This window comes from Dufourea novaeangliae, unplaced genomic scaffold (assembly GCF_001272555.1).
Source record: "Dufourea novaeangliae isolate 0120121106 unplaced genomic scaffold, ASM127255v1 scaffold125, whole genome shotgun sequence".
Taxonomy (NCBI): Eukaryota; Metazoa; Arthropoda; class Insecta; order Hymenoptera; family Halictidae; genus Dufourea; species Dufourea novaeangliae.
In genome coordinates, this window is record NW_015374020.1 from 4,160,728 (window position 1) to 4,188,520 (window position 27,793).

The 27,793-nt window shown below is 39.8% G+C and overlaps 1 protein-coding gene across 1 annotated transcript in view; it reads left to right on the forward strand.

Moving 5' to 3' along the window:
* LOC107188972 (facilitated trehalose transporter Tret1-2 homolog) overlaps positions 1-27,793 on the forward strand; it is a 31,558-nt gene that overhangs the window by 1,979 nt on the left and 1,786 nt on the right. The window contains exons 2-7 of the mRNA XM_015577377.1: positions 5,272-5,775; positions 22,972-23,161; positions 23,654-23,825; positions 23,910-24,182; positions 24,892-24,917; positions 25,401-25,683. Coding sequence (XP_015432863.1) covers positions 5,499-5,775; positions 22,972-23,161; positions 23,654-23,825; positions 23,910-24,182; positions 24,892-24,917; positions 25,401-25,683 — 1,221 coding nt within the window. The 5' untranslated portion in view covers positions 5,272-5,498. The remainder of the gene's footprint in view (positions 1-5,271; positions 5,776-22,971; positions 23,162-23,653; positions 23,826-23,909; positions 24,183-24,891; positions 24,918-25,400; positions 25,684-27,793) is intronic.

Sequence of the window (27,793 nt, forward strand, 5' to 3'; positions counted from 1 at the left end):
ACACTCGAATTTTTCGCACGGGCCACGGGCGTGTCCCCTCGATAATTACGATTTAATTCCCCGATCGGGGACTCGAAGATCGCGATCGACCGATCGGTCTGCTGTTATCGAGGTCCAACCGGCGCGGCCGGGACATCTGATGGCATTCCGTGGATGATTATACGAGAAGAGAGGGGCGGAATGACACACCCACACAATCGAGGCGACAGTCAATTGGTGTCCGTTGCGTAACGAATTATCGGGGGACCTATATTACAGGTGTTTCTTAGAGAAAAATACCATTTTGACAAAGTGCGCGCTCCTAGCTGGTAAGTGGATCAGTCTTTCATTTCTTTGTCTCTCTTTTTTCTTGTAATTTCGAAATTTCCGATCGGTGTCATTTTTTTGTCGATCGATTATACGGTTCTCCGTTCATTTCCCCCCTTTTTCACGCACGGTGAATTCCGATTACGGTGTCATTATCGGCAATTATCATCCTTGATGATCAATGGATCGTTGAATTTCATTCGTGTGGATATATGATGGTGGTGGTGGTGGTCGTGGTTGGTGGGGGATGATAGATCAAGAGGGGCGTTTTTATCGATTCTTGGATCACGTCTATCGCGAAGTGGAACCTTAGATCCGACGAAAAATCGGCTTTTTCGCAGGCGAGGAAACTCACTCGACTCGATAACGAATCGACGACAGCCACGGTTCTGGAATTTCCAACGGTTTCCCTTGCCTTTTGTCGATCGGTGGGTGGATAGGTTGCCGGAGAAAAATGAAGTCGGTATCTTCAATCCTGTAACGTTTCACTGAGTTTCACGGAGATGTTTCTTCCGGTTCTGTTCTTGCTTCGCGAGAGGGAACTCGATGGGACGAAGCGATGGATCGTGTGTTCGGGGTCTCGTAACGTTGGGGATGTAAATGACGAAGGAAAATGGTCCCAGATAACATTCAAACAATCGCTTTCTTCTGTCGTTATTTAGATTTTATTGATTTCTAGAGGGAATACTTGAATTTTCCAACTGAACATGTGAAGATCTACTTGACATGAGTGAATCCTTGCTGGCAAATGTCAGATACTAATCGACGACAGAATTTTCGACGTATTTTTAAAATAAGTGTCGGATCGATGCAACACTGGAAGTTGAAGGATTTATTCGTAAAATTTAACAACAGGCAATCTATTTCCATCTTCATCACGGTGCAAACATCGCAGATAAATAATTCAATAGGCATCGTTCAATTCATCTGATGTTAAAATAATCGTTGATCACGAAAGAATTTTCCTTCTCGCTACAATTTGCAACAATTAGATTAATCGTCAACTGTTCGCGTAGTTCCCAACGGCGCGTAACGAATTCTGAAGTTAGATGATCCAGGATCGACGTTCCGGATCCGCCGCCTCACGACCGTCTCCGTTCTCCTTGTGACGTATTCAGCGAACAATCGTTCCCGCTCTGATCGATCACTTTCGTAGCTAACTTTAATTAAGGTGATCCTTATCCACGTTTTTCCCAACTCTTTGCTGTTGACACGATGGAAAATATTCAGTGACGAAGAATCTGTTCGAATTCGACTGATACACAGTGCTTCTGTTGGGTTCGTCGCGCAACCTGTCGCGGTCGTTCGTTTAATTCACCGTAGGGCTCTTCTGTGGAGAAATGTACTTTCAATGACAGTAAAAGCCGTGCATGTCTGCGAAAATATGACGTCCAATATCAGAGACACGATAGAGGTGGAAAAGAAAGTAGATTGCTCTCGGAGGAAATATCATGGACACGTCGTTATTGGATGGGGACACGATTTCAGAAATTGGAAGCGAGACTATTCAGGAAAGTAGAAATGAGAAACTGGACTGTTGCTTTGACATTTTTGTTACCGTTTTCTTTTTACTTATTGATCTCCTATAATATTATTTAGCTTGATCATTTCGAGTATCCTGTTTCCTCGAGGCCATACATATATTCCATTACATTTTTATCAGTATTTATATATATGTTAACCTGCTAATATTTGGAATATTTCTTACATAATCGAGAGTACGCAACTTCTTTAAATGACATCCAAACATTAGAAAGACGATGTTCATGGGACTACTATTATAGTTCGTTGTTTATCGTGAGCAAGCACACTGTTTATAAAACAATGTTTAAATGTTACAAATAGTCCTAAAATTGGTACTTAATTTTATGAGAAAAACAATATTTGTATAAGATACCAAAAAATGCAGTGAGCAGGTTAAATCAAAGCGTGAAATTTGATAAGGTACGAAACAGTTTTTATTTCGACTAATGAATTTGGTTGAAGTGATGTTTGCAATACACAATTTAAACGTTGACAACTGACGCAGTTCGATGGATTCTTTGTAAATAACTACGTTGTTTCATCATTTGTGGTAGAGAAAATGTTAACTTAATTCGTCCTTTTATACCTGATAGACCAATATTTTCCTCGTCGTTTCCTTATCTCGCGCAGGCGTGTTTCCACCGATGAAGTTCCCATTCGTATTTCATTTGATTGCTTACCATTATCGACGGGAATGATAAAAACAAATGGAAGCATCTTGTATACGCATGTTCCATTACTCGACAAGCATCAGCTGTACTTGAAATTATCGTCGATGATTGCGCGATAAAATGCCTTCTCGAAGTTATCAAAGTCACAATTAATGGAACCTTCCTCAAGGAAACCACGCAGGAAAGGGAACGATTTCGTAAACATGGAAAAGTTTTGATTTGTTCGGTCTTCCGTGAACTTGCTGCATAATCTAAACGAAATATAATATACATATAAAAATAGCGGTTGTTGAACGGTTACAAAATAGCCTTTTACTATTGAATCAATTGTATCGATATCCATTCTACAAAAATCCGTCGGTCTATTTTATTAATCTTCCTCGAATTTTCTTTGCTGTGTCCTGTATCTACAAGTCAATGTTGCGAAAAATTTATACAAATCGATTTTCAAGAATTGCCATTTATCGAATCAGACGGCAACTGACTTTTAATTAATTATTTAAATTCATTTGAATATCTAAGACAGCCTTCAATACGATACCAATAAATTGAAGTTCGCGAATTAGCAATTACAGGAGCTGTCGAAAGTCAACACGAATCGCGTAAGGATTATTGAAACGGCTTGATACTGTTAATTACGCTCGTCGAAATATTCCGTGGCAAGTGTTATCGATTTTTTTTCATTCAGACACGTCACAATAAGAACAAGCTCGCGGAGGAATTTTATCCCGATCCGTGTAGGTGGTCTACATCGTGGTAAATGGATTCGCGCAGAATGGCCCCGATATCAATTCCTTCTTACGACGGCCTCGAGTTCGGTGGAAATTCTCTTGCCGACCGCAAAGAAAAACATCAAATTTTCTTGGCTGATCCGATCCCTCCGACTTCGGGGGACAATAAAGAAACTGTCGGTTAACACGTTGAACGCCATGCAATCTTCACACGCCGCCGCTCAGTATTTTTTTGCTCTCCTCAATTCAATTTTGGAAACTTCCAATGAACGATCGTGAATTTTGCTTGCTTATAGCCATATTGGCGAGGAAACTAGTTCTTCCGAAAAAAATGCCAATTTTTCAGTCGAAGCGAAATTTTCATTATATGTAGGGTACAATTAGACGGAATATTAAAAAAGAGCAGTATCTACAAGCGTTATCGTGATTTTTAAATAGTTAGTGAGAGTAAACAATCGTTTGCCAAGTGTCTACTCATTGAAGAAGCATTATTTTATTGTAAAATGTTGGAATTTCCACGTTTAATCAGTTAAAAAGAGCGAAGTACTTTTTTTATCTTTTGTTCGTTATTCGAGAGTCTTCATCTAGATAACAAAGTTGCTCATCTCTGGTATCAATAAAACATTATATAAAATTATCGCATTGACGATGACTGATTTATGTTACATTACTTTATATTGAGAGTCGTACAAGTATTTGGTGCAAGTAGGCTTTAATTACTTTTGACATTGATAATCATCAATGATCGCCACTACTGGTTATCCGACCTTGACCATGGTAGAATCACAGTAGTAGTTCGAACTTTTACGCGAGTTACCTTTTTGCGCTTCTGAGGCTCGAATACCACGGACACTAATTTGCATGTCCAAAATAGAGTAGAATGGGAGTGGTACGAGCTGATTCTTTTTTTTTTTTTGTATAAGTACCGGGTGCACGGTAAAAGGCGGAGTAAAAGTGGGAGTGAATACTTAGAAATACACACGTTGAAACGTATGGGGAGTGGGAGGGAAAGTTCGTGTTATAATTGGAGTGCAATTTCAAATTATATAGTTCAGGTTCAAATTGTCAAGTTTGACACGAAGTAGGTTCCTAGTAGCGATTAGGACAAAAGTGGTACTTAGAGTTCGCTTCGAGTAATTGTTACAATAGCTTGGTAGTTTTAATAATTGTATAGTAGAAGAGTTGGTAATTTATTGCAAAATAAAATTCATAAAGTTATGGGATCTGTATTGTGGTGACTAATTTTTTGTCATTTTAAGGGTTGGTAGGTTTTTGCGTGACTTGGCCCAATTGCGACTCGACGATTGACACGTTGACACGAATATTCATTTGTCAGTAAGATTCTCCGCCGTTTCTTCCCACCTCTTGCCAACACGCCATTATATACGACTGCGATCTAGTGCTGCGTTTCCAGATAACAGAGCGTGTAATTATTATTACATAATCCTGTCAGTCTGATAACACGATGAGACAACTAGTAAGGTGTGCCCAGGGAATTCAATTTCCTCAAAGAACAAGAATAACTAAAAAATCCCAAATCCCATCACAAATACAAAGTCTATCAACAGACTGCGGATCTTTATGCCAATTCAAATTTCTATGGATCACTTTATTGAACTTAAGTTATGTCTATGATATGCTTCGATGCTAATCTCGACGAAAATTGTTACTTTACCGTTATTTTGTGCATCCACAAATTTATGATAAATGCATAAAATTCACGATCTATCTATCGAACAAAAGTTGAAATTCGAATGCAATTTCCAACCGTCAACAAAACCTAGTTAAACTTAACCCTTGGGCTAAAACTAGTCCAATCGGACCGTCGAAAAAAATGTTCCCATTGATAGTTCTCCGTACCCTAACCCACCGGCTACCACTCCATCATCGATGCTCCAACAAACCAACTAACCATACAATTTTCCCATTTCCCACGTACAATATTGTCGAGGTCGCGTACTAGGGTTGAACCGTCAAAGGGACGGAGGGTCGATCGTCGAATCCAGCAGCGGTGACCTTGACACGATGATTGGTTGCAGGGTCGAGGACACGAGAGGACACGACGGTCGTTGCATTTTCCTGGTGGTCATTCTCTCGCCGCGAGGAACTCGCCTCCAGTACACACACACACACACACACATACACTGTTTGTGTGTGAACCAACCGAATCGGCCGGTCGCGGAAGGAAGGAGGAAGGGAGTGAGAGGGAGAGACAGAGAGGTCAGCTGTTTATCGAGCGTGTAATAGAGATAGAGGAGGGAGTGAAATGGCCCCCACCCACGGCGACGAGGAAATAGAGGGGCGGTATAAAGAGCGTAAAGCGTATAAAGAGCGGCCGTATGCCTACAGCCCCGTGCCAGCGAGTTCCTCCACGGAAGTGCACGATACAACCACCCTTGACAGACATACTGACCGAAACGGTGCCGGTAGATACGACCATCGACTTGGTTCCACGACTATTAACGGTGTAAACGGCAAGTGTCCTGTGAACAATATGGCGGAGAAGGGCTCGACGACGCTCCAGTACGTCGCGGCAGCCGCAGGTAAGACTCGAGTCGTACCCACGTTCTCTCCAAGTTCAACGACGTCTGGGGGGTTGCTCCGCGTATACTCGAGCGACCCTGTAACCCCCACACAGCTTCCCCATTCGACACACCTGCGTACCACGATGGAGCCAGTTTGGAAACCAGTGGCGCTCGCGCGGGAAACGTTGACGTATTCCGGAGGTGTTTCGGGCGAAATTTCGGTTTACGGGCCGGTGGTTATTTATAAGTGGATTGCGGATGTCTATGCGGATACAGTCTACTAGTGTTAAATGCATACGTATATTAAACGTAAATTGTGTAATATATTGATATACATATATAATGTATGACGTAGTATATTGTGTAAAATTCTAATCGAAGCACTTGCATGATTTCAGTAATTGTATAGCAAGAAATATGAAATCTGTCACTTTGACAGGTTTGATTGTTCTAGCGTTAGACAATTTTGAACACTATAAATGCATAAAATCCGCAGTCTATTTATAACATTATTAATTTTCGAAATTGTTCAGAAATGAATCGAAATTGATACGGTTGGTAATAGTGTTGGAATTACTTAACGGTGTACATACAGGTTATGAAATTTACGCTTCGCTGATTGAACTGTCATGTTTCGAATTTTCCGTTCGACGTACAGAAATGTTTGAATTTTTTTTCGACCGATGAATTGCAAATAAAAGACCGTCAATTTACAGCGACTTACGTTTTCTCAGGGAAAACTATGTCGCGTTTATTTGAGCAAATTACCAAACCGGGAATTTCCTTTCGAAATTCAGACAAAAGTATCGCAAAAAACGACAATAACAGTGAAGACAGTGAGAATACATAAATAAAGATTGTGTACAAATGTTTACACTCGATTGTTCTATCGAGAGCTCACGGACGGATATTTTAAGTCACGTTTTTACTTTTAATTAAATACCAGGTAGATAGAACACGATGGGTTTAGTGAACCTTCAGACCAATTTCTATTTCCCTCGGCGAGCTTACCTCTCCAATGTTTCGGCGATCGGGGGTTCGTTGAATTATTCACGGAACGGTAAATCGAGCCTCGACGAACAATAATAGATCCGGAACGAGGCGCAATTAAACAGAATTAAAGAATAATAATAGAACGGAATTTTTTTCGTTTTTATCGATAGACGAGTCGATAATCGCGCGATATCTTTCACGTAGATCGATGGATGATGTGGGTTGACGTTTGAACGTGTGTCAACAACGAACAGTTGTTCGTTCCGTGCCGCCGAGACACACTTTTTACTTTGATGCTCCGTTTAATTTGAACGACAGGAGGGCTTCTTTAGGATGTAAATTGGGGATTCGGAGTCGAAACTCGTTTCGAAATCATGGCGATAGCGCGCCGGAATTATTTCGACGACGACTTAACACGGAGTTTCGCGCTGATAAGCGAACGCCCGTCAGAATTTCCCAATTATTTGAACTTCCGAATGGTCCTGATTAATGGCCAAACACAAGTGCTTACAAACATTTTAACGAGCAATTCCAGGAAGTAGTTCGTGCACGGCTTTCTCTGGGGAATACCGTACACAACGACACTATAATAATTTTCATACGCGATCTATAGTAATTTATTCGAGTCGTAATGAAAGAAATGCAAATATTTTACCTTTAATAAGGTTACGAATGAACGTGGTTTTGTTAATGATTAGTCAACGTTGTAGTTTTTTTCGTATTTATATTTTCTGTGATACATTCAATATTTTAACGAGTAATGCATGAACTCTTCCCATAGAAAAAAAAACAAAGGTTAAAACTTCGATAAAAGTACCTTTAGTTAAAAGAAAAAGGACAAGACATTTCGAATTTTATTAAACACTAAAGCCTTCGAAATTTTTTGAAAAGTTAAACGTTTTATAGAATGTAATTGAGTATTCATAGTGTCTCACAAGAGAGTAATATCATTAATTTGATTTGATGATTTATAGTACTCGTTTAAAATGGTTTTACTATAACTTTTATGGATCTAAATACGTCGATGCAGGCTAAAAGAAGACACTAATTTGAAAAATTTATACAACGGTGTCGATCCTGTTATCGCTAGTAGTTTAGCCACGAAAATGACAGTAAACGAATAGGCAACAGAATAATTTCACTATGTTTACGATTTTACTTTTCCTTAATGGCAACACGTGGCGTGCAAATTGCAGACCTATTATATTTTCTACACAAACTACGTTTATGTCTCGATACAGAAATTTCTGAACTGTCACTGTAGTATATCGTTTATCCTCTCTAAATCATATCCTAAAATTGCGTTGCCGTTAAATGAATTAAATAAAACAAACAAATACGATTGACACATTGTGTTAAGAAAGAATAAAAAATTATAGAATTAGCAAAAAAGAAATTGCAGCAAGTATCAACAAACTGGTCGATGGAAAAATAAAAATCGATTTCGTTGTTGTTGTTTTAATCCCCGGCGTGTAAACAACACGGCGGCGCGATCAACGAATCCGTGGAATTTCGTCGAGTCGGTTTTAAAACGTTTCTGGCTCGAAACACGCAAGCTTCAGTGGCGGTTCAGAGTAGAAAAGTTCAAGTTCTTCTGTGGATACTCTCTCCTCCGTTTCAAAAGGGATGGAAATATCTAAGAACAGTTAACTTCCGATAATTATATTTTTAATACTTTGAAGCATAGTTTAACGGAAGAAAAATGTCAGGAGCTTTCGAACTTCCTCAAACGATAAAGCTCGATTTCCTCAATAGCAGATCACGTGGATGAGTAAATAAACATGATCTACGATGAGTCGCGAATCTCTCTCTCTCTCTCGCGGTAAGTAGAAACGGTCAGTAACGGTCGGACAGGTTAGCCAAAGTACTTGGGTCTGAACCTTTTATATTTCACGTAAACAAAAATGTTTTCTTGGTCGGACCGTCTAACAACGAGGATCATTAATCCTTGATATTTCGACACGATCTCTACATAAAATTAATAAATAATTTCATTAGGAATAAAATCGATTCAGAATGTGCTTTTCCGTGATTAATTCGTGAGGTTCGTTAAATCATTTCAGGTACGATCCTTTCCGTCTACTTTAATAATGCATGTATTATTAGACCGGCTGCATGTATCGATTAAAATTTCACCTCATCAGAGAGTGTAGATTAAGCTCCGTTGTTGGAAAGGTATCTCCTTCGAACGTTTTTTCTCGTTAACCGCGGATGAGACAATTCCTCTGTGTATTTCGATGTTGATTCACCCGTTTATTTTAATGTCTCCCGAACTTTGGCCTCGTAATCATTGTGCACACATTGGCGGAAGTCGGTCGAGATTCTTTCCTTTTTAATGCTCTTGAACGAAAAAACCGTACAGTAGTGTGTGTGTCTCTTTATAACGAGTTGCCTTACGTGACTTGAAAACTAGCGGACGACATTCGAAACACGTATGTATTTTTACGTGATTGTCGGAATCTGTTTTAAGACAAAGTGATTTGATTTTGACGTGATTTATAATCACCGTGACACCGGTTTAAGATTCTTAGGAACTTTAAACATCGTAAGAGTTTGAACAATGGGTTTAATTGTATCACACATCGTAAATTCATTTGATTCCGGGTCATGTGTACTTACGATTTTTGTCGGCAAATACTGTTTATATTTATAATCGATGAAGTTTAAAATTGTTTTTAGTCATATTGTGAGTGGGTCACAGAGACCTATAACTATGGTGTACAGGGTGTCTCAGCTAAATTGGATCACATAAATATCTGTCTTATTTACTAATTTGTGAAAAAACTTGTCAAGATAAAATTGAACTATTTCAAGGGGAACATCTAACGGTTGGAAGAATTTTTTCTCAAGTCATTTCCTAATGTCTAATTTATTAACGTTAGAATTGAATTGAAAACAGCTTAGAAGATAATTCTTTGAAAATTGGTGGATTTCTATGGAACAATTTCAATGGCAGAGAACGGTTTGCGAAGGACTAATCAACTTTTGTCGTTTCGGTCTCAAGAGAATCTATTCCGAGGCTGCGGTTTAAATATAGAAATAGAGAGATCTACGAATGCAACCAGCGGCGTGTAATGAACTTGGTGAACTTGCCATTGGCTCGGCACGCGTGACAGTCGGGCGATTCACTTTAGTTTCACTTTTAGAAGAAGAGTAGATCCAGACAAAGCAAAATTTCAAATACCACAATGAATGAATAGAACTTCATCCACTGTTATTTAATTGTAAAAGTAGCAGATATTGTAAACCAACTTTTCTATATTGCTTATAAATCGAATTTTCTTTTATTATTGATCAAATATCGGTCCCTAACCTTTTCCATCCGTGGCAGACACTAAGAAAGATCGCTCGCAAACTGGTCGCTGGTACTTTTTTGTCCACTGACTGTATACCTTTTTCTATATTCTTATTGTGATAACTTTTGCCATTTGTTGGATGCTTTCGTGGTTCTGGACCGAGACTGCGACTGTTTTCATCAAACACGAACGAAACCACCGGTAATAACTGGTAAGAGATAGATTCGCTGGAAGCGTTCGCAGAACGTTTCGGTGAAGTTCGGGTTAATTTCCCCCGCGAAATTATATTTGGGAAGTATGAAATCGTGTTAACCGTGGCTCGCAATAGAATAGAAGTTCGCGACTTGTATATAATGAGTTTCAGGGTGTTTGAAATAAACTTTGTTCTGTGTCCTATTTCAAAAGTAAAGAATCCCTCCTAAAGAAATCACTTTCGTGATTAATTTTGAAACATTCTCGATTAGTTTTGTAGAACGCAATCTCGAAACCTTTGGACGACAAATTATAATAGAAACTTCCCGTTCGACGGTTTCAAAGAAAAAGGAGCGTCTTCCTTCGTTAAAATTCCTTCGTTGATTCTGTATAGATGAAAATTCTACGAAGCGGTGCAATCAGTCTCCTTCGAGATCGTAGTAATCACAGAGGATTGGATAATCGCAGAAAATGAAGCCTCGCCAACTGGGAGCTGCCTCGGCGAAATTTGAGGTTTCGTGGGATTCCTCGAGAGCGTTAGATTGCTCGGTGCTCAGAAAGTCTCACTCGATTTTCTTATCTTATGTTAATGAAACTATATATACTGAAAAATGTCAGCCACGTTTGACTCTTTAAGTATCCTTTCGTTAACCCAGTCAGGATTTTCCAAACAATTAATGTTGCTGTAATTGTATTTCTCGAACTCAATACTTTCTGTCGAAGTATCAAGTTTTGAGAATCTTGAGACTTTGAGAATTTGATAAATAGACTATTTGATAATTTGAGAATTTACGAGTGTGAGAATTTTTGAAATTTGAAGAATCTTGAGAGGAAAGAATGACGTTTGTTCGAGGAAAAGAAGCCTCTTCGGCCAAACCAAAGCGGAGAACGTGCGATCGATTCACCGCGAATTGAAACAATGTCTCATTCTCACAGTTACGCGGCTAATAAGGATGTAGTTTGAGCCGATTGCGATCTTCGTCGGCCAAGATTCAATTCGGCCGAACGCCGGATGCGAATCGTTTAATATTCGCCGTGTTCGAGGACGCGGCTCGTGGACTCCCCGCGATTACTGCTCGCACGTAAATCTCTTTTCCTCCGCACATTCCTTCTCGATCACGGACGTCACCGGTCGCGCTCGATCCATTAACGTTCATCGATCATTCGGTTACGCGTAGATTTGGCCTCCCTTCGAAACACGAAGTAAATCCCCCGACGGTGTACTTTCTTGATCCTCGAATCGGTCCTCGTTCGAGACGGAACTTTCGTAGTCTTCGCGTAAAAAGTCGAAACGAAAAAGTGAGAAACGTGACGTAAATTTCCAAGGTGGTTTCGTCACGTGAAATAGAAGAAGGAGATTCCGTCCCGTACTTGGAAAACCATCAGTTCCTTTTCAATTTGCATCACCTAATATATGCAATTTTTTCGTAGCTTCTATGGAATTATAAACAGAATCTTGTATCTTTTCTTAAGATGCCCAATAAAGATATAATATATCTATCTGTGTCATAAAAAATATTAAAGAAATTACTGTGTAAGGCATAATTCCATGTTTGATAATCGAACGTACCATTTAAATGGAACAAAATAATCAAAACTCTGAGTAGATATGTTTCAAGTGTTGGAGTTTCTGATCACGAGACAGTAACCGTCACTGTTTTGAAATATTTTCCTTCCCTAGCGATTTTCAGTTTCAAAATCAAGGCTTCGCGACGGTTCTCCGAGCCGTAGATGTCGGTCGTTTCACTTTGGCGAACCAGAAATTTCTGTGTCGGTTATCTTTCTATCGATGTCGCGGTACGAAAACGTGACGCGTGTCCTTCGGTTTGACGAAGTCGTTAAATTTCGTCATTGAAACGAAGACGAAGTGCTCGTTAAAGCAACATTACTGCGCCGAGAGGAGTCTCGTGATCGTACGCGCGACACGACGTTTCCGCCGTTCTAGGACCGTGTGGGTATTTCTCGAGAGCATCGATTGGGATCGATCCGTCTCGACGATTTAATTTTGCGATTAAATTAACGAGCAGTGATAAATATTCCTCGGTCATATGGGTATTAGGACGCTTATCGAATATGCAATAAATGCCTGAAGAATTCTTTATTGTCAGAAAGTCAGTGATAAATATTGTTTAGGGGATATTAACCCTTTAACGGCCCAGATCCTTAAAACGTTATTTTAAAATTATAATTGTAGTGTTCCTTTTTTTAATACCGTTCGATCGATGAAAGATGAGATAGTTCGTGAGCATTCTGGTGTTTAGAGAAAGTTTCCAAGATCGCAATCGATCGTTTATCGTCTCGATCGATTGCAGAATTACGTCAATGCTGTTTATCTTATCCACGGCTGAAGATAACTACTTTTCAACGAGCTGGGAATTTTACATAACGATCAGCTTTCATAGTCGATAATCGAAAGGATTTCAAGGTACTACACCGATAAAAACGTAGATAATCGATACATTCAGGATGACACACACTCGCTTTAATTCCGCGGATGAAACACCGTTTGATGGAGCCGTTGGCTTTTGTCTGACTGCAATTTCAATTGGATCGACGGTACAATTTGCGATGAGTCAATTGCAGTATTCTTTGGAATCGATTCGATGCTGTCCTGTTAACAATTTAAATTTTTTCGTCGACTGCGTGGAATCTACATCCAGCTAACGAAATAGCTTTCATGATATACACTACCGTTCAAAAGTTTGGAAGCCGTCTTATTTCTTAGTTAAACGAATCATCTGTTAATTTGTTAAAAGCAACCGCCTGTAAAAATGTTTATTGCATATTTCAACCAGTCTGTAGAAAAAAATCGTTTTCCTAATCAGATTTCTCAAGAATTCTTTATTTTATCATATTCTGTTACTTGTGTTCAATTCTTGATGTGTTTTAAAGCAGAAGGGAGAAGTTTCGTTAAAGAATATTTTAAGAAATCAATAAATACAATTCCCAGAATTTGATTGGTAGTTATTTATAAAAGTGGTCATTTTGATTAGGCAAAAATTTGTAAGAATAAGCTGTTTTGTTACTTTGGTTTTGCCATGTATAATGAATATACCTATACAGATAAGCCTTTGTAATAAAAAATCTACAGCATTAATTTTTTAAGATTGTACTTAATTGCTTCCAAACTTTTGAACGGTAATGTAGATTTTGATTGTCGAAAAGAAAAAGGAATCACGACCTGTACAATTCGAATTATGTAGTACAACGTTCACTTTAATGATCTCCTCATTGTTTACGTTCCAACGATTCGATAAACGGCCGAAACGACGCGAGCCTCCACAAGAGGAGTTCCGAATAGAAAGAGATACACAGAGCAATTTTCGTCGCGATAAAGACACAGACCTGCGACACGTTCGTCACCCGTTGATAAATATTTTCGTTCGATCGTGTCGAAATCGGTAGGTAATCGAAGAGGCTCTTTCGTAATTCGACCGTTGCGTACACGATACGGACCATTGTTTGTACAATTCGCGCGTGAGCGCAATTCCGAGCGAAAAGCATTCAGTGGATCCCCTATTCCCCTCGGACCGCACATAAATATCGTCTCGTGTCCCCCTGATAAGAAGTTCGTTACTGTGATTTCTTGTAAAAATCGAGTCGGTGACGCTTTGTTGGTTCTTTCGTTACACTTTTCTTGTCGAATATGAAAAAATCGAACGGGAATAGCTGTACGGATTGCCTCATAGATCTCGAGCGCGAAAGAAAAGTCGACGATAACCGTCACGCGCTTCATTTCGCTTTAATCTGTTCATCGCTATCGGAACGGATTTATTGTGATGCGATAAATTCTTCCATTGTCCGACGATTTTCCCTTCGTGCTTTTTTAATCGGCTATTAATACATATATCTGATGTACCGAGGACGAATTCGATACGGAAGATTGCTGTCAGTTTATTATTCGTTGTTTACATTTGCGATAAATATTGACGATGGTAACGCTTGTTATTACTATATTCGAATTATCAGTATTTATGGAATTAGGTCTCGTAAACAAATAATACTGCATCATGATTGGTGTTTGTAAACTTTGGTGCAAGTAGAAGTAGCTGGTAGTGGACAGACACGGGAGCACGTTTCCAAGAGATTTTCAATCCGATTCTCTCGAACAAAATATGTATTTGCATGAAGTATGTTTCTTTCTATTTTGTCGAGTTTCTTTCAAATACATAACTACAAAACCACCCTAAAATTTTCAATGTTCGTGTATTGCGATTAAAATAAAAACGAACCAAGTATATCATACCTGAAATCATGTGGAAAAATAATGTTTCTCCAGAAAAGGATAGGTTATATTCCCTAGAAGAAAAATTTCTTCGTTTTTATTTTAACCATAATACACAAAGATTAGAAGTTTTCATTCGAGCAAATCGAATTAATGAAAAATGTTTACGTTTTCTCGCGGGTATCTCACGGAGGAAATATTTTTTTTCGCGAAAATGGCGTTTCCCTCGGGCCAACGATAACTTCAGTTGGCAGTTTCATGTTTACATTTTAATCGAACTTGATAAAGCGATGCTACAGCGTGCCGCCCACCGATGACGGTTCTCAGCGATTATCGCGGAATTCTAGAGCGAAGACGCCCCGAGAATTTTTCCCATCAGCTCTGATTCTTATCCTAGCGACTACCAAAGTCGTTGATATCGATTGTTTCCGTGTCGAAAATTTCAATCTGATCTTCGTACCCACATACATTTCTATTCAGAGAATGGAACTTTATTGGTTAGACTATTAGACGCGATGGTGTAGATAAACAAAGCTTTTGGATAATGGAGTATACACGTTCGTGACATCGATATTTCCTGTTACAGGTGAGATACTATCGACAGGAAGCGATATACAGATAGAATTTTTCGTTTTCTTATATCTAGTGTCGTATTCCGCCGCTGTACACGTACATTTTCGCTTATAAGTATTAGAACACTCATCGAGTACATCAATAATAGCTTTCGTTTTTCTCGCATACCGAAGCTAGCTTGTATCATCACAAAATTGTCTTCGATTAATTTGAATTGCGAGAACACGTTGAATGGGACATCGTCCAAGGGGTTAATCGAATTACCGTGCAGCGTATCAGAAGGTTTAACGTTCAGTTCCGGAGGGAAGTGTTAGACAGAGAATGAATCACCGTGCGAAGTGGCAATCACGGTCGTTGCGCCCAAAAGGATTCGTGTTACTTTTTGTTTCCTGCTTTGGTAACGAGAGAGAGAGAGAGAGAGAGAGAGAGAGAGAGAGAGAGAGAGAGACGGGGCCCAATGGATCCCGATTCCCTGGTCTCATTGAGTCAATCGTCCATCACCGGTGTCGGATTCGTCCGCAGACACCCACCCGATTTAATCGCGGTTGGAATTAACGGGGAGAATTGACACTCGACAACTAACCGACTGTTTCGTAAATACGAGAAGCCTGTCTATTATTCGTAGGAAACGCAAGTTATTTGAAATTTAACCCTCTACCGCCCAAGTTAATTGTTATTGTTCAATAATTTTTTTATTTCTATATACCACCCTAAAATTTTCGTTCCTTATATGTTGTGGTTAAAAAAAAAGAAACATTTCTTGTTCTAGAGAATACAATCTATCCTTTTCTGAAGAAACATTGTTTCTCAACACGATTTCAGACATGGCATATTTTTATGTGTTTTTATTTTAACCGCAGCACAGAGGAATTGAAGATTTTAAAGTGGTTTTATAGTTATGTCACGCAGTGTATATGGTAACACTCGAGTTACATGGGTGAAATGTGAAAGAAAACATTCTCATTTGCTTAATAATGGTCGAACTGGTATGTGACTTCAAAATTACACCGGACAGTAGATGGTTAACAGCCTCGACTAATGTCTGGATAGCGTCCAGTTAGCTAATTGTTGAGGGAGTTAAAACAAGGCAGAGCTGTGAGGTCTGTTGGAAACTTTGGATCGTTTATTGCCGCAACTATGGAGCTAGTGTTTTGTAAAGAGTCGGAGAAGGTATATGAATAGAGATGGAGAAGTGATTGTCCGAACTCTTGCAACAGATCCAACAGCTATGCTTGGCTGAGCTATAAACGCGTTGCACTTGACCATTCATTCCATTCGATTGACGTATCTTCCGATAATTCGATCAGATACGCAATGTTTTGTAAACACGGGTGCGGTGTTATCACTGTAGATGAACGGACCAATGGATCTGGAACTCATTGATGGGACGTTGTTGCGAGATATGGGAATGGAAACTAATATGTTTATTATTATATCTAACGAAACAAGCTTGTCTTCATTGGTCATTTTCTGATTACGTAAATATCGCAATAGGAGAAACCAAACAAGTAATAATTATATTCCGAGGGTATTTGAGAATAAAAGTTTACACGATGTCAGTCTTGTCGCAGAAAATGCTGTTACCCTAAGGGTTTGAAAAAAAAGGATGTTATTATAGAGAATTATTCTATGTTAATAATAATGTTATTTTACACAATTTATATTCGCTTCAGGAATATTTCTCGATCGTTAGCTACTGTATCTTGTACTCGAGATACACATCTTTGTGAGACACCTGCAGACTTTCGTGATTTTTCTCGTCGAGTTCCAAGAGACCAGCGATATTCATCGCTGGACGACAGAAACATGTCGTTCGATGGTATGACGTAACCGTTCTCAAGTTCATGAAAATTCTTATCAGAATGGAAAATTTCCTATCTTCGTTAGTGAAGAACCTTCAATGGTTTCCGTCGACCGTTGTCTTTTCTTTACACTTTTCTCACTCTTCCGCAACCGTTCCATTCAACCGTTCACTGAACTTCCCACCACGTGCTCGTCAATATCCTATCGACAGACGTAGTTCCGTCAACGAGAAATCATTATGCTACATAGATAAAGCTGGTTTAAATTTTTACGATGCATTACATTTGTTCCTTCCGTGGATTCTCGAGGATGAACGGATAATTAACGATTGTTCTTTTATCGTCCGGTTTTCTTATATTCCAAACAGTAGCTTGATCATTCATAAAAGCTAGTTCGTTCTACCAATGATAATTTCAAGAATGGTGTGTATCATGGTCAACACATGATATATGTATAGTAAATAGACACATCTAATCCGGGCCAAACACACACGTAGCGAAATGAATAGGGCAAACACGATAAGCTGAATAGACAGAGGAGAATAAAGAAAGAGATATTTACGAAGATAAATATGATGACTGTGGAAATGAAATACAAAGGCACATTGAAAGAATTCTGAAACGCCGTATAATGCGATGAAGAGAATTCTGAATGAGGTTCATCATCGTAATGGATTTCAGGTCACGTGCTACTCGCTGTGCGAAACGTGACAGTAGGTAAATTCAACTCTGTTCCATAATAAATTGAAGAAAAGTGGCTTCTGAGACAGGTATTAAATAAGATAACTTTTTCAGTAATAAAGTAGGCTATTTCTGCTTGTAACAAAATCAAGAAGCGAATCGTTACTTTTGCGCCAAGAAACGTTAAAGACCAGTTGAGGAGATGGTCCGAATAAAGGCTAGGGTCTAAATATGGGCTAGTTGAAAGTACAAGATCATGTTAGGTACTTCAGTCTAGCGGGACCAGTGTAAAACAACGACTTATTTTAACTCCATATCACAAAGCAAACACGTTTTACATACATTAAAGTGTTACATCCTAAAAATCTTCAACAGGTTTGGCAATAAATCACAACGTAAAAGTACTAGCCCATATGTAGACCACCTCCTTTATCGTTGCAACGGTTCGTAGCAGAATTTATTCTACAGAAAATGCATGTTATCAGCCATGATAATCCGTTTAAATCTCGGCCAGGAGTTACAAGATCAAACGATGTAATCCATCCAATCTCGATCAGAAGCTACGAGATCAAAATATGTAATCCATCCTCAGTCACACCATCCCTCTTGCGTTACAGAGCCGAATGGTAGCCGGTTTAGCGGTGTCATCGGTATTTTATCAATTGCAACGGAGATACGGATTTCGAGTGATTTAAGGATGATAACTTACGGTTTACCGTAATCTGAAGTGCACGCAAACCCCGGAGTGTTTGTGGACGACACGACGCGTAATCCGGTTCGCGAGAAAAACGATATCTGGATTGATACCCTCCCCCCTGATCAGATTTATTGCGTTCTAGACGAATGATTTACGACCGTTTCCGCGAGGGCAGGAGTCGTCGTCGTTCGCGTGGTCCTATCTGGTCGAAAAACGAGGCTAAAAGGAAACTGGCCGCGATAGAGCGTCGCGAGGACCTTGACTAACAGTTTGAATGCTACATCATCCAAATATATGTGACACGTACATTGCAAAGAGGCTGGATTATGTCAATACTGGTACAACATTTTCGTGTCAAATTAATACTAGATTACATTTTTGAACGCACATTTGAAACGCAGACAAAACGAAAATAAAGTATGTCTCGTTACGTACTGCCTTTTTCACTGTGCCAGTCAACGTGTCAATGGAACTGGATTGATTGGAGGAGATTCCTCTTTGTCGTTATGTGCCAACCTCCTCTACGAGTCATCCATTACTTTTTTCCGTCCTCCTGCCTCTGGTCTGATCAGTTTAAAATAAAACAAAATGCACGATTGTTTATTGAAATTTTCAAAAGTCAACTGTAGAATTAAGGAAGACAATTATTTCTGAATGGTAGGGTATATTTCCCTTCATCCGGATGAAGGAGCTTCTGAGGCTCTTTTATTATTTCATATTAAAAATATAATAATATATGCAATAAATAATAAAAAAAATTAATGTTACTGTTTTATTAATATAAAAATAAACAGATTCGAAAAAAGTGAAATACTTTAGAATTATTAATTTCAGCTATTCAGTACTGAGAGCCTCAAAGGCTCTTCTCCATTTTATCCTGGTGAAGTTAATAATGGTCACGGTGCATTTATTACAACGTATAAAGTATCATTATATGGAGTGAATTTAATCAAATGAATGTTAACGCAATAGTCACTCGGACAATACAGAACGGTGAAAAAGCTTCCTCCCGCTTTCAAGTTCCACTGTAATTATTCAAAGTAGAGGGCGGACGAATATGTTTCGAACAATTCATTCGAATTAAATGAAACAAGACTCCTCGTTTTTTTTAAAGCTGAATGGGATCGGAACGTAATATTTCAACTCCGTTACGGAGTCTATAAGAGATCGCTAGTGCCGTTCTCGACTCACAAACCGTTTTAGCGCAAACATTAAATACAACGTAAACATCAGCCTCAATCGGATCTCGAGAAAATAATTACCATCGTACCGCGAACGAATCCTGACAGTGCAAGAATCCAACTTCCTGGCGGTCAATTAACCCATTAGGTGACAGTTTTTTTATTTCTCGCAATTAGTGTCACGACTACGTAATTACACACAAAAAAAAAAACGCGGAAATCATGCTCGCGAGTAAAAATTACTTCAACAAGTCAAAAGGAACGAATTCTTTCGTGTAACGAAGAGAACTATTAATCGAAAGAATTTCTCTCGTATATTTCCTGTCTTTCCTCGTTCATTGTCCTATTTTGTTTTGTGTTTATTTTTCGCGTCGCATCGTAATCAAATTTAATCGTTCGATTAATTGCACTCTCGTTGCCACGATTTCGCAGTTAGCCTGACACTCTTTATTTATTCGAGTTCCACTGACAACGCTAGTCGGATATACACGTCATCGATACGCATTGCTTATCGGTTCGATGGAACGACGCGTCTGGAATGCTTTTTTTGTCCCCGTGTCGCCGCGAGGAACGCGATTCGCCGGAACGCACGAGATTATTTTTATTTTTGTTCCGGTGCCGCACGCGATAGAATGATATAAGAGTAATCTTGCCGGGATTACGTAAAGACCCGGTATTACTTAAACGCAACGTGACGCGTTTGACTATCCCCGCCGCCGTTCGCTGTCCAAGCGTTTTTCGAACGCGATGTTTGAGTTCTCTGGCTGCGAAATGCACTCGATAGAACACCTAAAATATATTTTCACCTGCGGGATTCGTCGTCACGTTGCATTGTACATTTTTTCACGAAAGAGTTTTGATAGTAGACGTACGTCGAGACGTGGAGAAAGATATGTAGAAGCAGTTCCACTTAAATCGGCCGCCCTGTAGATGTCTGACTACCTAAGTCTACTTCCACTTCATTGAGAATATGTTACCGTTTGAAGTGTCGTTTAACAACCTTCAAAGTACCGGATATTTAAGTTGATTTTCCACTTCGTTACTTTGAGAATTCCTAATGAGAACACTTTGTCGAGTACTAAGTAGATGGTATACTTTATTTCTTACTAGATATTCCGTTGTACTTCTTAATAACTCCGACGATTATTTTGACGACAATCTTAAATAATGGAACTCTACCTGAATCGCAGGTCAAATTGTGCAAATAGTAATTTATTATATTTTATTACACAGATTATCATAAAATCACAGGATTCAGGATTCGTAAGTTAATACGAATCTTGTACATTCCGCTTAAGGTGTAAACCACTAGATTCACTGATAAAATCCATATCAGCGTAGCTAATGAATTTCTGATTATCAAATTCTATCAGTTTAACAAGTTTCCATTACCGAGACAGCATCCTGATAAAAAATAACTGTTTACCTTTTTACGTGCGAGCTTGTACATTCATTATTTGAATCAACATCCTACCCTGATTACTTTTTACAAGACTGTCCACGTAATGGAAATTGTCTAAATAGGAAATTGAACTTTTCGTACAATTTAACTCAAAGCAGTCGCAATAACTGGTAACATACATTCTTATAACGGTTATTAAAATGTTACAATAATGCATTTTCTCAGGTCATTCACAACATTTATTCCATTGTGAAAATGAAGAAGCTCAGAGCAAAAACTCAGAGGAAAAATCGCTTTTCCTATATGTAAAGTTTGACAAACAAAAGTTAAGTAGTAGTTTCTGAATATTTTTAAAACACCTGAACGTTGTATGTTTGTAAACACAAAAACCCTTCCGCCAGCAAAGTATTAATTTATAAATGTGTGTATTTTCGAAAATACGGCATATTTATCGTTCCGGTAGAAACAAATATACGTTCATCATCGATAGTTCCAGCGTTAATGCTCATCGATGACCCACCACGAGAGTGAACGTGTAAAAAATGTTGAATTTACCGAATCTAAAATGAATCGATCACTTTACACGAGCAATTCTCCACTTTTCTCGATCAATTTACTTAATTCGGACGTCGCTTTACTTTCAATTCTTTCCGCGTTCGCCGTATCAGCAGATGTGCCGAGAGAGATCCTTGAGTCTCGCCTCTGGAATTGGCAATCATGCAAAGTGTCTCTTCGCTCGCGGAAACGCCTTCGGCTTCGATCCTTGAACGCTGAATAATGAACTACCCGCCGTTTTTACGACAATGCTCTCCGTAACTGGCGTTTTAAGGACCGACTTACACGTCCGCGGAGCACCGCGATTGGAAAACACGAATCGGTTTTTATCTGTTCTCGGTTGTCGGTCCATAAAGATATCGCGGCACGGAATCTGTCGCACCTATTGCGCGCGCGCGCACGCTCCGATTCCGCGAGTGATTTCTGCGTTCTCTCGGTTTCGGTCTATTTGGTCCTGAACTGCACTAGATTTGCTTCTTTGGATTCAAATTCAGCACATAATCTTTTCGTGCAGTGCAAGAAAGTCATTGTCATTATTATTATTATTATTATTATGTGGGTTTTATGCATTTATACCTCATAGATCTCTTTGAAATACAAGAAAAGACTAAACTTTCATTAAATGCAACGAGTGTTCTATTTTATTCTTAATGTAATAAAATACTTAACCCTGTAATGCCCATTGCGACGTATACGCCACATCTAAACAATCATCTTTCAGCGGTTTTCTCGTGAAAATACAAATGAGGTGCACGCATTGGGAACATTTTTGAGTTAGCTAGTCGCGAGAAATAATTTTTTTCGACGTTAAAGAAGAAATTTCGAAGCATTGCAATATGTAAAACGTAGATGATCTACAGGACTATACATAATCTTTTTTGTTCGATCGAATAGTTTCTTATCTGACGCTCGACAGTTATCATTTACTCGCGTTCACCTTATCGCGCTTCGTACGACCAATTATTTCGCGCGTAATCGAGAGAACTTTATTTTACATCGAGGCAATTAAATCTCAATTTCCAACCTCCACGACGAATTAAAAACCAAACAAAAAAAAAAAGAAAAGAAAAACTGTTAAGAGATTGACGAGCGGATAAGAAGCAATCGAAACAGGTGATATTCGGTGTTAATGTCACTGTTATCGTCTTGCATCAGACCTTAATGATATTTTATCCTCCCAAAGGATAAGGATAGCGAAATAATCTCAGCTGCATAGTCTCTCGATCGTCCGAGAAATGATTGACAGCCGTGTTGTGTGGGTTGGTCGCCATTATCAAACTGGAATTATGTAATTGAACGGAATGAACGAACGCGGTTAGACTGTTGACAAAGTTGCACTTGTATATTTGGCATTGTTGCTGGGCGTATTAGTGGACATTTACAACGGAAATAAACAACGTTGATCTCTCGTTGTTTCTTTTTGTGTTTATTAAAGTTCCGTAGTTTTCATAAAAATCGAGGAAAGGAATTACTCCAACGCAAAGAAAAATATTGTTAATCGCAGTTTCCGATGTACCCTGGTTTCCCAGTCGAATAAAAGGTGTCGTTTAGGAATCAACAGTGAAACATGCGGGGGGATAAAATGATATTAATGTTGGGATTGACCTGTGATTTCAGCGAATCTGTGCACCATGGCTGCCGGCGCTATGTTGGGATGGACGAGTCCCGTGCTGCCGAAACTGATGAAAAATACCGAGGACAGTCCTCTTGGAAGGCCAATCGACCAAGACGAAAACTCCTGGATAGGTTCTCTGGTAGCCATAGGAGCGATGATCGGTTGCTTCGTAGCTGGATGGATGTCAGAGAAGTACGTTTGTTAATTAATGGATTCTCATCGAAACTCACGTGGCAATCTAATTAGTTAAGAAGAATCTAAAATAATGTCTCCTAGAATCAAACTATTGTATATTTCACTCTTCCTTAGTTTCTCTTTTTCGTATCCCCTATATAGGTATTCATAAATCAGTCATACAACGATAGATAACAGCAATTAATTTTTAAAGCAAATACCTCTCTCGACCATAGTCCCACTGTATTCCTAATTACTGGAAGAAACAGAGAGGTACCATAGGTTGGGACAACTTTTACTCAGTCAGGCTAACTTTGTCCCAAGTCAGAAAATGATCATTTTAAATTTTCCAGCCAAGTTGAGTTGATTTTTAACAGGTATTTCACGTAAATCATTTTCTATCTTTGGGATAAAGTTACCCCTAACCGAGTCACCCCAATTTATGGTATTACGGTGTATCGCCACGCTTGCTCCTCATTTCTAACCACCGTATTTCTTCGTGAATCGTAGATTCGGCAGAAAACGGACGCTCCTGTCCGCCGTAGTGCCATTCACGATCGGATGGATTCTAATCGCCTCGGCGAAGGTGGTGATCCAATTGTGCGTGGCCAGAGTGTTTCTCGGTTTCGCTATGGCCTTCGCCTTCACGGTCGTTCCTATGTATTGCGGCGAGATCGCGGAGGTAAATATCCTTCTTATATACGATCGAAACGCAGCCAGAGAGAACAATAGAAATAACCCTCGATCGTATTTCTCGTTCGATTAGACATCGGTCAGAGGAGCCCTTGGATCCTTTCTGCAGCTGTTCATCACGTTTGGTCTACTGTACTCGTATGCGATCGGCCCATACGTGTCGTACACGGTGTTATGGATCCTCTGCGGGATCCTGCCGATCATATTCTTCGGTTGCTTCATAACCATGCCGGAATCACCGTACTACCTGCTGAAGATCGGCCAGAGAGAAGAGGCGATCGCTTCGTTGGCCAGACTCCGAAGCTTGCCTCCTGCTAGCGTCCAGAAGGAAGCTGACGAAATGCAGGTAACTTGGAATTGTAGTAAGAAACGTCTTACGAGATAACAAAAACTATAATAGTAATTATGGAAGTGTATGGATCGCCTATCGACAAGACACACGACTGGGCACGCGACCAATTTCTTCACCACCATCTTATATGTATACTATGTATTTCTGCCTGTCGTGAATCACGGGAATGAGATTCTCGCGACCAGAATAATGGCCAGCTAATCGCGTTAACGTCCACACGAGAGGACACGTTCGTACACTTCGCCCGTCAAAGACACGTGAACGATCCTCGTAACGTCGACGCCTGTCGAGGCTTGGCCGAGCCGTGTGACCTCATCGAGGTCGTCGAAACCGGATCGTTCCTCGATATCCCGCGGAATAAGGTCGGGGCAGATTCTTAAAACCCACTGAAATCGAATCGATAACCGATAAATTGTAATAATATCCCAACCGATTTTTCCAATCGCTAATCGGCGCCTGTAACGGTTCGATAGCGAAAGAAGGCAGAAAGAAAGAGAAGAATAAATGGAAGAAATCGCGCGATAAGTCGGCCCGCGATCTCCCCTTGGAAATATAGGAATTTTACCGAAATCGCTACGAGTAAACGATAACGCGGCGGGATCGGTCGTCGATGTTTCGCGTGGTGGTATCGCAATCTGGCGTTCGGGTCACGTTCGGAGAACGATGACGAGGGTAAGGTCGTTCCTTGATTCGCCAATGACAGACGATCCTACAACGTGCCTTCCTGACGCGACGCTGGTGAATCGCGCGAGTCAACAGAGCTATATGTATTAACGGTCACGTTTTCTCGTGTCAAGTGTCACGCGGCGCCTACGATCATTCGTTTTTCCGGAGCAGATCGACCGCGATCTGGCCACACGCTGATAATATCAGTGTTCTATTCATGAACGATATTTATGATTGTAGTTGGCTTATGAATTTGTAGAATAATGGAAATTTCAAATGGATGAGTGACAGTACTAGAGAAATGTTTTCGGAGAAACACCTTTTGTTGTAGTATTTTAATTAGAGGCACCTTTGATATTACATTAAAGAACGAGCGTGAGAATAATTATTGTTCCTTTAGTGCAACATTACAGTGAATATGTAGATAGTAATGGATGTACCAAGATATCGATGGTTCAACTAATCATTGGGATAATATCAGGAGAAATTTCAACACATGTTTGAACATTATTCGAAATAATAATAAATCCTGGACAATCGTGGAAGAGCAGCTAGCATCATGGATCTGTTCACCGTGAAAGCGAACTTCAAGGCGATGGTATACACCAGCCTTCTAGCCATGTTCCAACAGCTGAGCGGTATTAACGTGGTCCTGTTCTACATGGAGGGAATCTTCATCAGCGCTGGCACGTCCCTCTCGACCTCGGTCGCGACCATCATCGTCGGTGCTGTTCAGACGATCGCCTCCTGTGTCACGCCTGTTGTCGTTGACAGGCTTGGCAGGAAGCTGTTGCTCATTATCTCCGGTATCGGAGAAATCGTGACTTTGGTGAGTGTGTGCTAGTCCGACATCTTTTACAGATCTGGATTCCTTTCACCCCCCACCCCCATGTTTATCTATCGAGAGTTCGTGATGTCTATTATTCGTCAACGTTGAACTAATTGTTCGATCGAGGGTGTATATAGGCTCTTTGGCTGAATTGATGCGATCGATCGAACGGTGCTGTACTGCTTTTTTGTCGATCAAGGATTCTTTGGTAGATTGAAAGTGTCTCGAGATGTCAAATTTTAATCTCTACACCCTAGAACTAGAATGGATTAGGTCATACTTTTCAAAGTTTAGGGGAGAGCAAATCAAAGGTGTGAAAACCTGGTAACTTTGGAACTAAGAATTCAACGAGACATAATCAGTACTTTCGAACTATTGAATTTAAGACGAGTTTTACACTAATTTCGAATCAAATCATCATTTTCAAATCTCAAAAACGAAAATTGGCGTTTCGTATCATTCGTCTTCTTTATTCCTCCATTATCGATTAATTCTTCGAGGTATCAGGTTTGTCGTAGCAGACATAAAATCAGTTGAACGCGCTCGAAATTCAATCTGAAATTAATTAATCCCCCTGTTGTTCTCGGACGTTCGAACACTCGATGAAAATATATTGTTTTTCCGCGCAGCACGGGAGAAGCAACCGAGCAAGGGGGTTGTAATTTTCTCAGCGATCTCGAAAGTTTAATTGGCGTTTCGGTGAACGGGAACACGATTGCGATGACGACGACGCGTTGCATCGGGACGTGGGAGTGTAACGTAACGCGGCGATACAAAAACACACCGATTAACCCATTGCAGACCGATGTTGCATTAATGCAACACTTCATTCGCAATATTTTTTTCTCAAACAGTTTATATTATTGCATTTTGTTTTTTAACATCTTGATTATGCAAGGGAAGTCCAGGGATTTCCTTAGTAATTTCTTCCTCAATATTTCTTCTTCTACCTAGGTATCTAATTTTATAATATAACGTAGCTGTAGCTGCATCGTGTCGCAGAGATTTATGTACTGGATGGGTTATGCTCGTTCGTGAACTGGATCAGTCGTAGAATTAGTAGACTGACTTAACATTCAACTGACAATCGTTTTTCCTGTTAACGACTATAAGTGGTTAGGAATACATTAGGAATATTAATCATTATTAAGGTAATAATGCTCTTGATTTCTGCACAATTCTGCCCACTAGAAATGCAGAAAATCTGCAATCTACGTTAGATTCCGTGGACTTGAAACATGCCTTCCAGGTACAAACAGCACTTAAAGATATACTCTAGAGTCTAGATAGACTACCAAATATTAACAGGGTCCTAAGCGATCGAACAGGTATCCACGTTTAAATTCGCTTCTGCTCCTAAATCACACGATTGATTCTCCACAAAATATTCTTCCAATTTCCAGCGAAATCACAGAATAAAGTATAGCACGAAATTGAAGAATCGGTCGTAAGAACCAAAAATACATCTAAAATAAGAGAAGGAAAAAATGCAAGATTTCGTCAATCGTAAACAAGCGCAGGTGCAAGATCAACGAAAGGATATCGTATCGAATCGCGGATGAACGCACTTTTTCGCAGCCTTGATCCACTGTCCATATCGCGTAAGTTTCACGGGTATTGCGAAATTAACCGTGAACGAATCGATCGCGGCCTTGCTGCCGTCGCGGCTATTCAAATCGATTTATGTAACCTCTCGAACGTGCAAGTCCGTTCGCTCGCGCGCGGATGCACTCCCGATGCAACGGCCGCATTCCAAGCGGCTCGCAGCACCGTGCACACGGATGCGTCGAGGTCGTTTCCTCTAGACCTTCGTCTGATTTTCTTCACGCGCGTTTTCTCCCGAAAACCTGTGAACTTGACACGTAAAGAACATCTTTGGATCCATTATGTCACACGGAAAAAAAATTCCTTCGGGAATATTATGCAACAATCGTGCACGCCCCCATCGCCTTGTCGATTCGACAGTGTTCGATCTGCAATAAATTTCAGAGTACGTTCGATCAAATTTTATTTTTGGAGCTTTGTCCCAAATAAACGGCTGCCTCGATTAACCTCGGATAAACGGAATCCACTCTATATACAAGTTCCAAATCGAAAATATAAAAACTTA